The sequence below is a fragment of the Apaloderma vittatum genome, unplaced genomic scaffold (assembly GCF_000703405.1).
Source record: "Apaloderma vittatum isolate BGI_N311 unplaced genomic scaffold, ASM70340v1 scaffold33266, whole genome shotgun sequence".
Lineage (NCBI taxonomy): Eukaryota > Metazoa > Chordata > Aves > Trogoniformes > Trogonidae > Apaloderma > Apaloderma vittatum.
This window is the reverse complement of record NW_009722849.1, coordinates 382-10,048: the sequence shown is the minus strand read 5'-3', so window position 1 is coordinate 10,048 and position 9,667 is coordinate 382. Positions and strand designations below refer to the sequence as shown.

Here is a 9,667-nt window from a genome sequence, read left to right as displayed (position 1 = left end):
CAGGCCCCCCCGCCGGCCACGAGGGCAACGTGGCAGGTCCGGCTCCCCCGCTTCGGGCTAGGGGTGGCCTCGCCCCACTGACTGCCCATCATTAACCCATGATTACCCATTAACAGAAGGCACCCACCCTTTTTACAAGAAATAAAAATATCTTCCAGTCGGTTTCAACAGATGAAAATAGAATTACACATTTTTGGTTACATATTGTAACCCAAGACATCCATTCCCTCCCAGGGAGGGCAGGTAACCACCCTTCCACAAAGCCACCCCTGCCTGTTCCTGTTCTTGCTCACCTTGCAGCCTCGCCACCACATCTGTCTCCGAAGCTGCTTAGCTCTGTTGCTAAAAGCTGTTGCATTGTCTGATAAACTTTCTAGAGAAGGACAGAAAAGAGGCGATTCAGCAGTGCACATACAGTCAGAGCATCCACTCCTACTAACTCCACTGAGTTTTAAGCAGTAAACTTGGTGTTAGGGCAAAAAGACCCAACCACAGCGTGATTCACCAAAGCCACAGCAGCGACGCCCTCTGCTAAAGCACACACAGACCCGAGTCCCACTGAGCCCCCTTTGTACTGGCTGCCCTCTGAGGACAGGGATTTGCTCTGCAAGCCAAGAAGCGAGTGGACACCTGAAGTGCTCAGGCCTGCTGGGATAAACGCCGACCTACCTTCGCTTGAAGGATCAATTAGATCACAGCACTCAGCTTACACCTGAGCACCAGAAGGCAAAGGTGGGAAGAAGAGAATGTTGGCGGAAAGTTAGACCTGCAGCCAAAGGCTGGGAAACACCACTCACACGAAGGATAGAAATACAAGCCCAGGTCTGTCAGTAGGTGCTTTCTGAACTGAAACCAAAAACAAGGAACAGATGTGGGCACAGGTCAGCAGAGCTGCGTTTAGCATCGCACCTGATTTATCCTGCAGGTCATCCAGCCGCTCGCCTCTTTCAATCACCTTCGTGATGTTCTCCTGCATAACGTCGATGACTTCGTCCACCTGGTTCTGGACACTAGAGCAGAGCAAAGCCAGTGTGAGAAGCAGAAGCAAGCACCACCAGCTGTGCCTTGCGACACCATCCTTCCCTCAGAGCTGCCCGGGCTGGTGGGATCTGAGAGCTCACTGACAAAAATCAAAGTGGACAACAGCCAAGGAAGGTTGATGGGATTGAGACAAAGCTAAAGGCACAGTATCACCTGGAGCGGGTATTTGGCAATCCCAGGTACTACAAGGGAATATACGGGGCTCAAAGAGAGCCCTGGGAAGTCAGCAGAAGCAAGACACCCTCTGTAACATCTTTAAACACACAAAAGCAATAAGAAAAGGCACCAATTGCTGTTGGTGGGCACCTTTGTCATGAAGGAGTTCACTTCATAGGGAAAAATAGAAAAAAGGCACCCTAGCTTTCCTGATTCCACAGAATGCTGCACCACACCTTTGCTGAATAACTTGGGGTGAAATCAAGGTGTGCTCTCCTGCTCCGTGAAAGGAGCTGCTAAATAAAACCCTCTCTGCCAGGGGCATCAAGAGGACAGTAAAGAAATGGCTGATATGAACTAAACAAACTTATTATAATCCATCTTCTCATAGATTATGCAACTCTGTGGGTAGATCGCTTCAGTGAACAGTAGCCTAAATCACACCCGCAGGGTTATTATAAATGCATTTATTCACTTCATAAAAAAAGCCACACTGGTAACAGAGAAAAATTCTCCTGGTGGAAAAATACTGCTACATTTAGTTCATATTTTGGAGCTAATACACTTCTATTTTCCTGGAGACAGAAATAAGAAGTTTCTTGGGGCCCTAGGGAGACAATACATTGTTTGAGACATACTGTTCCCAGAAAGTAAACAGCAACAGCGATGTCTTGCAGGCAAGGCTACACACAAGGCAACAAAACAGAAATAGCTCCATGCCACTCACTCTGCGTAAATCGTAGCTTTGACGGCTTACATCGCTTTGATTAAACACATTTAACCCCTTTAAACATATTGAAATGCATCCAGCACTTGCTAAATATGCAGCACAAATAGACCATTTCAGCAACTCTCTACATTACCAGAAATGTACACCGGCTATTAACAGTGCAGCTGTGGTGTCCCCAAGGAGAAGGACTGCCAGCCCCTCATCTTCAGCACCTGCACTGTCCTGCTCCCCAGATTATCCAGTCACATCATCTTCTTCTTTAGACCCATGCAAAACACTCTGCTCCCCTCTGCCATCTCACAGATGAAGAAGCTCAAAGATGTTATTTGCCAAGTTAGGGTTTTTACAGCAGCACCAGACACAACTCCACCACTTAGAGAGCCACCACCCAGCACCTAAGCTCAGAGAACTTGGTAGGATGAGGACAGCATAGCCCTCACCACAGCCTGAGAAGCTAGAGCCAAGGGAGACGCAGAGGAACTTGCTCCAGGCCAGTCAACAGGGCACTGCAGAACCAGAAACAGGGCCCTGACCTAGCCACGACATCTCTAAAATTGATTAATTAGATATAGGTTCACACTGACCTACTTCTCCTGTCTCCGAACCAGGTACGTGCCTCTCACTGAGCAGACACACGCACTGAGATGCACTTGAGGAGTGTCTGCAACAAGCAATAGAGGTCGCAATGGAAAAGCACATGCCTTGCTCACATTTATTTGCCATTCCAAAAACAGGCAAGGAAAGTCATTAAAAGAAAAGGCTTTTTTCTTCCCCAAAAGCTCTAGAACGACCTCCAGGTCTTTGAATACGAATGGGCTTCCCCACTTGGCATTTCAGATTCGGTTCTGTAGATCCACTGCACTGCGGCCTTCCAGAGCTGGAACAGCCAGGCAATCCCTCTGAAGCAAATTTCAGACTCAACAGCCCTCATGTGTCATGTGCTGGACTCCAGTAGCACATGTAAAAATGTGCTTTATTTAGGATACCCCAAGAAAGGAACCTGCTCTCCCTGCACCGCCTCGCAGGGTCCGTGGGAGCAGCATCTTACCAAACCCACCTATGCTGCACAGTGGCAGCTCCTGCCTTCCACATCCACAGCAGCCGCCTGCCAGGAGTTCCTTATCTGCAGGAAAAAGGCGTAGACAACCCTCAAATGTCTCTCCGCAGGAACCTGCCCCATGCCCACGAGGCTGTTCTGATCCACCGTTTGTTTTACAAGGTGTGAGGCAAGGGGCAGATGCTGCCTGGGGAACACACAGCAGTACCCTGTGGAGCAGGAGGACACACACAGCCCCCATGGTCCTTCCCTGGGGCAGCAGGTGAGGATGTGAGGAGGAGGCACGCTCTGAGAGGAGGTTTCCTTACCTCAGCACAATGGACAAGTCCCAGCTGCTATAGCTTGGGGTGAGAGTGAAAAAGCAGAAACATCTGCTATCCCAGATGAGCCAACTTGGCAAAAACTCTGAGACCTTAAACATCAGCTTCACAGGCAGAAGACTACATTTGCAGTATTGTAAATGTTTCTAAAATAATTTACTGGCTGCAAAATAAAGAGACTTCCTCCCACAACGGATTTGTAACCGAGTTACCTTGGTGCAACTTCCAAGCAGGAGCACACGAGGTTACAATGCAACTAGGAACGTGCAGCGCAACGCAAGGCCACCAGTATCCCTGCCAGTACGGGTCAGAGCCTGAAGAGATGCTGCTGCAGCCCCGGCACACCCCAAAGCATTCGAGGCAAAGCGGGCAGGTACGTAACTTCAAGGTGCTCTGGTGCGTGCCAGCATTTAGGAGACACTTACGGAGCACAGACCCCACTGCCCAAGGTGCATTTCAGCATCCCAGCTGTCTTCAGCTGAGCTGCTGGCAAAACGCTTCGTGCCTTTGCTGCCTTCCCATACCCTGGGCATGCTGTTAGCTGGCTCCAAGAGCACAGAACGTTTCACAGATAGAGAAGAGAGGCAGAGAGAAATCAAGGCCTAAACTCTGGCAAACATCGAGGTGTTTAAGGAACACAGACACATTTGAGCAGCCCAACATCTTTTGGTATCTGAAGCAAAAAGAGGACCCTGGGGGGGGGGAAAAAACCCAACAAACCCCAAACAGGAAGGAAAAGACCCAGCCAGGGAATAAAACTCTGATCTCCACACAGTGCCTTAACCAGACCAGTCCTTGCATCTGCTGTCTCCCACTCAGCACTGCTCCAGGAAGGGGCTGAAAGATGCCCAGTTTATGCGTTAGCCCTGCAGTTTCAGAGCAAATTCAACAATTCCCCACTAGTTTGGCATGCCTGAGGTTGGAAACACAGGTTGCATCAAGAAGAAAATATTTTCTTGTTTTATTTGGCAAGAGAGAATAAATCTTCTAACATGACGCGCGTTTCCTGTTAGGGAGCTCTTGGGTTTTAACACATGTATTTCATGTGCTTCACTCCTGCCAGATTTCCAAGAGAAATAAAGAAGAATAAATACCTGCCAGGAAAGGCAGAAAGACAAAAGCATAAAATACGTCTTCCATGACCCTCCTTCTTACTAATTACTGCAGACATGATGCTTTTAACATGGACAGCAAGTGTGCACTGTCAAAGCAACAAGAAGAGACCTAATGGTGCTTGGCTTGGTCTAGTCTCCTTTCCATGTGCTTTGCTGGGTGCAGAGTGGGAGGAATAAGCCTTTCCATTCTGGCTGCACTGGGTTAACCCCTGAAAAACTCTCTGGGCTGGTCACGGTGTTGGGCTAACAACAGTGCTGCATTCTTCAGACACTGTAAACAGGCCATGCACACACCATGGGATGTGCTGCTCAAGGCTGCTGCTTGTCTCCAAGCCGCCTGTTTACAGCCAGCCTGACACACTTCTATTTTCCAACCCAGCGATATTAATAGCACCGTGTATTTTGTCGCAAATTACACCCGAGCACCCCTCGCTGCGGCAGTAGCCCAGGGAAGAGGGAACAGGGTGGAGAGCCAAGCCAGACGGATGGTGCAAAGGCAGGAGGCCAGCGCGGCGCTCCCTGAGGCACAGCTCTCTGTGGAGGGGCTGCCTGGCTGTACTCAATCATGAGGCATCAGTCCTGAAATGTACCACAAATCCCTGGATTTAAATTGCTGCTTCATCCCAGCTGTGAGGAATACAGCAGGCTGTGCTTCCCTGGAGCCTTTCAGTTCTTGAAAGGATTATACCCAACAACAATGCCCGACAACATGGTGTCCGTATCACCTTTAGATGAAAGCCTGGACTGCGGCTGGGGTCCATTGCACAACCACCCACTTGCAACGAGCACCCAGGCCCTGGGAAGCTGCTGTCAACTCTTGCCTTCAAACAATTCCCCAAACCCTCCTTGGGACATAATCTGGGGCTTGCACCCACACAGAGCAACCTGGGCCACACCCTGGATGCTGGTCACATGCAATGGAGGAATCACGAGGAACAAGACTTGGCTCCCAGAGAACCACAGCAGCATTCTGAGCCTCATCACCAGCACAAGCAGGAACCTGAATCCAGCAACACAGCTGAACCATCAGCAGTGAAGGAAGTCAAGAAGCACAGAAAAGGGGGCAGATATTTGGTAGTTTTTGAAAAGATGACCTGTGAAGAGAGATTCCTATTCTAAAGTGAAGAAATCCAGGCGGAAGATGAATGTCCCCAACTTCCCCCAGAAAGACACTAAGGGCTCTCACGACACACATTCAGGACTTCTCAGAAGGCCTGGAAGCAAAAGAAGAGAAGGGACACCAGCTCTCCCTTATCTGTTCTTTGTAACTATAGTGAAAAGGAAAAAAGACCGTTAAAAGCTACCTTTCGGCTCCAGCCTGCCCTGGAGACGGGGAGGTCTCAGAAGGAACCTAGGGACCCCGTGAATCCAGTTAGTCACCAGGGCAGCTTCCACCCCAGTGGAGCAGCTGTTGGGACAACAAAGCCTGAGCTTCCAGACACATCAGGACAACACACAGCATAGAGGGAACTGTCACGCTTCTTCCCACCATGGTTACTGGCTCTAACTCGCATCTTTCCCCTACGAGGTTTGCAGCGTTCCCCACCATCTACTTCTCCTGCTGAGACAGCCTCAAGGGTCTCTGATGCCAAACTCTTCGCCTTGACTCAAGCTCCTTTGCTGCCAGGGACAATTAGAAAAGGTTTCCAGTCTTGCCCCTCGCATTCAAGATGTTCCACACCTTTGCTCCCATAATTCCACCACTTTTTTTCCTCTGCCCAATCCTCCATCCCATTTCCTTTTAAGTTTCCAGTCTTGCCCCTCGCATTCAAGATGTTCCACACCTTTGCTCCCATAATTCCACCACTTTTTTCCTCTGCCCAATCCTCCATCCGGTTTCCTTTTATGCCTACCCTCACACCTCATTCCCCCAGCCCCACAAAACTACGGTCTCTCTAGCTTTGCCCAGCTATCCCTCAGCTCTCCACATACTCTAATTCCTCTCTAAAATGCCTTTTTCTTACAGTGTTTCATCAACAACCCAACCCTCCTTTTTCTCCTCCGTTGAAACCAGAGCAAACTGCATCATTACGAGATCGGGCACTAATCCATCCAGCATAAGGGTTGGTCTGATCAGAAACTTAATAATAAGCTCCCTGACAAGAAATGCTGACTGCACACTGCAAGTGCTTATTAAACACAGCAATCAACATCGACGAGGGCAAAAAATAGACACTATTTTATAATAGATGCTCTAGAGACTAGATAGATGCGGCCTAGATAGACAGATGTGGACCTGGAATGAGGTATGTTCCTTGCAATAACAAGACCACTTCACCCCTCAAGGTAATGTGGCAAGTGGGGGCACACAAGCAAGCACTGCCTGGCGGTGATGTTGGCAATGAGTCATCTCAGAGCTGCGCTGGCTTCTTCCTGGCGTGAAAAAGCACCTAACAAAGAGCAACACTCAGGCTGCACACAACCCAATCCTGCCTGAATAACACCTGATCGCCAGTCCCCACAGAGATCTCTGGTCTGGCTCTGCAGTGGTCAGCAAAAGAAACAGCGCAACGCAAACCAGGGGCCTGTGAATATTCCCCCTCCCCTCCATTTCCATTATTAAGTGTCACCATCACATCCCTCGCAGGAAAGGGCAGGACAAACTGAAGCCCAGAACAAGCATCATCCAGGAAATGACTCGATGGGAGAAGGATTCGGAGTGCTCACGTCTTCCTTCTTGCCCCAGTACAGCCAGGAATCCTCCTCCAGCCCTAATGGCTTCCTGTTTTCCAGCTGCTTTGACCCCACTGAGTCACTGCTCATCTCCAGGTCACCTGTATCAGGTTTTATCTGGAGGAGGCCATAGGACCAGCAGCTGTCTAAAAACCACAGTCCTGGTATGTTCCTGACCATTTGCTTTCTGGAAACATTGAGGGGCAAGTTACAGGATGAAGAAGAAAGCAATAAAACAATAAAATGTGGTGCTAGTGAAGGTTAAAATTCAGGGTTAATGCTCTTAAAAAAGAGCCTCATGAAAGCATGGGACAGGTCACCCCCAGAATACAGCGAGGGCTTTAGAAACTCCACTAAGTTACTTAATGCAATCCCATCCCCTCGTCTCTGTCAGCACAGTTTCTCTGTAGCTTGAATTGAATTTGAGATCTCCCTTGGCTGTGGACACATATGGGAGAAAACGTCAATTGGAAAAAGCAAACACAAGCCATATTCATACCCAGAACTACAAAGGAATACTCCAGTAAGACAGCAGCAGAAGCTCACAGTGCCAGAATAAAATATTATCTGTGTGACACTGAGAAACAGCAACTTACTGCCTGATCTTGTCATTCCTGGGTCCAAATCTTGGTCCAGAAGGCCCTCTCCTGCAGGCAGAAAAGAGAGCAATCAGGATGGAAGATACAATAAAAACATACTTTTAAACCAGATTTAAAAGACATGAGAGAGAGAATCAGCATCTTGCAGACAGAGGATTGTCCTCATACCTCTCATCAGTCCCTCCCATGTTTTAGGGTATGTGGGACACCCCAGTTTTACAAAGGTCACAGCTATTAGGCCTTAATTCTCGCTCAATGCCAAGGCTTTGGGAAATCACCTCAAAGAAATCAAAGGTTTTGATTCCCACCTATGTGGCAGGGAGCAGCATTTTTTTTATTCAACGCCTCCAGTCTCAGAGCTGTAGGCAGTTAAGACATTGCATTCCCTTCGGCAGCCGCTCAGAAACTCACAAGAAAAAGTCTTCCTCTTCATCTGAATCTTCCTCGAGCAGGTTCCTCTGCAAACACAGGAAAAAAAAAAAAAAACCAAACCACCTTGTCAATAGGCAGCCCCCATTTCATATACCTGTTCCCAGCCCTCAGCATGCAATCAGCATCCTCTGACTGCAGGTTACACACAAGCCCTCCTTCAGAGTGGATCAACGGTACTTTTTTAGGTGTCTGGAGTCGTGCTGCTTCTCCCCACTTGCAACCAAGGACTAAGCTGGATGTCTCTGTGCCGCTATTACTCCCTCAGCCATGCTTGCTCACGCTGTAAAGCACAGACCAACATGCAGCTCTATACTGGGAACAACTTGCACCTCTGTGACCAAGCCAAACTGGATTTGCATTAAGGGCCAGTCACCCCTGCAGGTTCAGATCCCAATTTTGGGTATCAGTACAATTCCCCGTGATGGAGCTCTGCCTCGGAAAGCAGAAGGCAGAGCCCCTGCACAGGCCAGCTGTGGAAGGGAGGTCCTCTCCGTTCAAGGGAGGATTCCCAGTGCTGCCCTCGGTCAACAGCAGCTGCTCAAAAAAGCATCAGCCGTGCCTACAGCCACCCTGGGGTAACCCTGAGGTAGCATGAGAGGTCAGACCCACTCCTGATTTGGAGGCTGCAGTTTCTCCAGCCATCTGGTGGCAGCAGGTGTAAGAAGGACGACTGAAAGGAAACAGAGCAGGCTGAGAGCCCCTTTGGACCCGATTCAAGCAAAGGCTATGGCCAGGCTGGAAAGCAGAGCGGTCTCGTAACTCTTCTGCTTCACGCCAAAGGGCTCCTCACCACACCCTACGAGATGATCTGAAGGCTAATTTTTAAGACCAATCCCACAATCCCAGTTAAGCCTGAAAGTTTCAGGCAAAGGCATCACTAGAGTTCATTTCTCATACCAATGTAGTGCAAATTTTCCAGTCAAGCTGAAATTTCCCAGTAGCATCTACTTAGGGTCAAAAATAATCAAGAAGGGGCAATGGCATGCTACACATGTGAGCCTAGAAATACATCGGATGGTCCTCGTGGTACAAACAGCTGCTGCTGACCCCTGTGCATACATACGGGCTCCCACCTGCATGCACAGTGCTTTTATTTTGAAGCTCACCTACATTTCCACCCTTTGTCACATTTGCTCCATCAACTTAAGCAACACGCAATGCGAGGAACGAACCGCGCTTGCCAACACTGGATCTCCCTCTCGCTCACAGCTATTGTGAGCTGAAGCAACATTTTAGACTGTGTCCTAAATTCAGTTTTAGCACAGTACGACCCCAGGACAAACACATCAGGTTAAATACAATTTGTCTGAAACGGCAACTGCATCGCTTCGACCTGTATTTCAAAGCCTGAAACGTCAGTAGACCTTGGTGACAGGAGAAAAAAAACTGGATCTCCCTCTCGCTCACAGCTATTGTGAGCTGAAGCAACATTTTAGACTGTGTCCTAAATTCAGTTTTAGCACAGTACGACCCCAGGACAAACACATCAGGTTAAATACAATTTGTCTGAAACGGCAACTGCATCGCTTCGACCTGTATTTCAA

General features: G+C 48.8%; 1 protein-coding gene across 1 annotated transcript in view; it reads right to left on the bottom strand.

Moving 5' to 3' along the window:
• The window catches only part of VAMP4 (vesicle-associated membrane protein 4), a gene marked incomplete at its 5' end in the record, with an annotated part of 9,804 nt that extends 1,618 nt beyond the window's left edge, over positions 1-8,186 (bottom strand). Inside the window, 4 exons of the mRNA XM_009871901.1 lie at positions 294-373; positions 910-1,010; positions 7,689-7,739; positions 8,103-8,186. Of these exons, the coding sequence (XP_009870203.1) occupies positions 294-373; positions 910-1,010; positions 7,689-7,739; positions 8,103-8,186 (316 nt within the window). The remainder of the gene's footprint in view (positions 1-293; positions 374-909; positions 1,011-7,688; positions 7,740-8,102) is intronic.
• Positions 8,187-9,667: the final 1,481 nt, after the last annotated feature.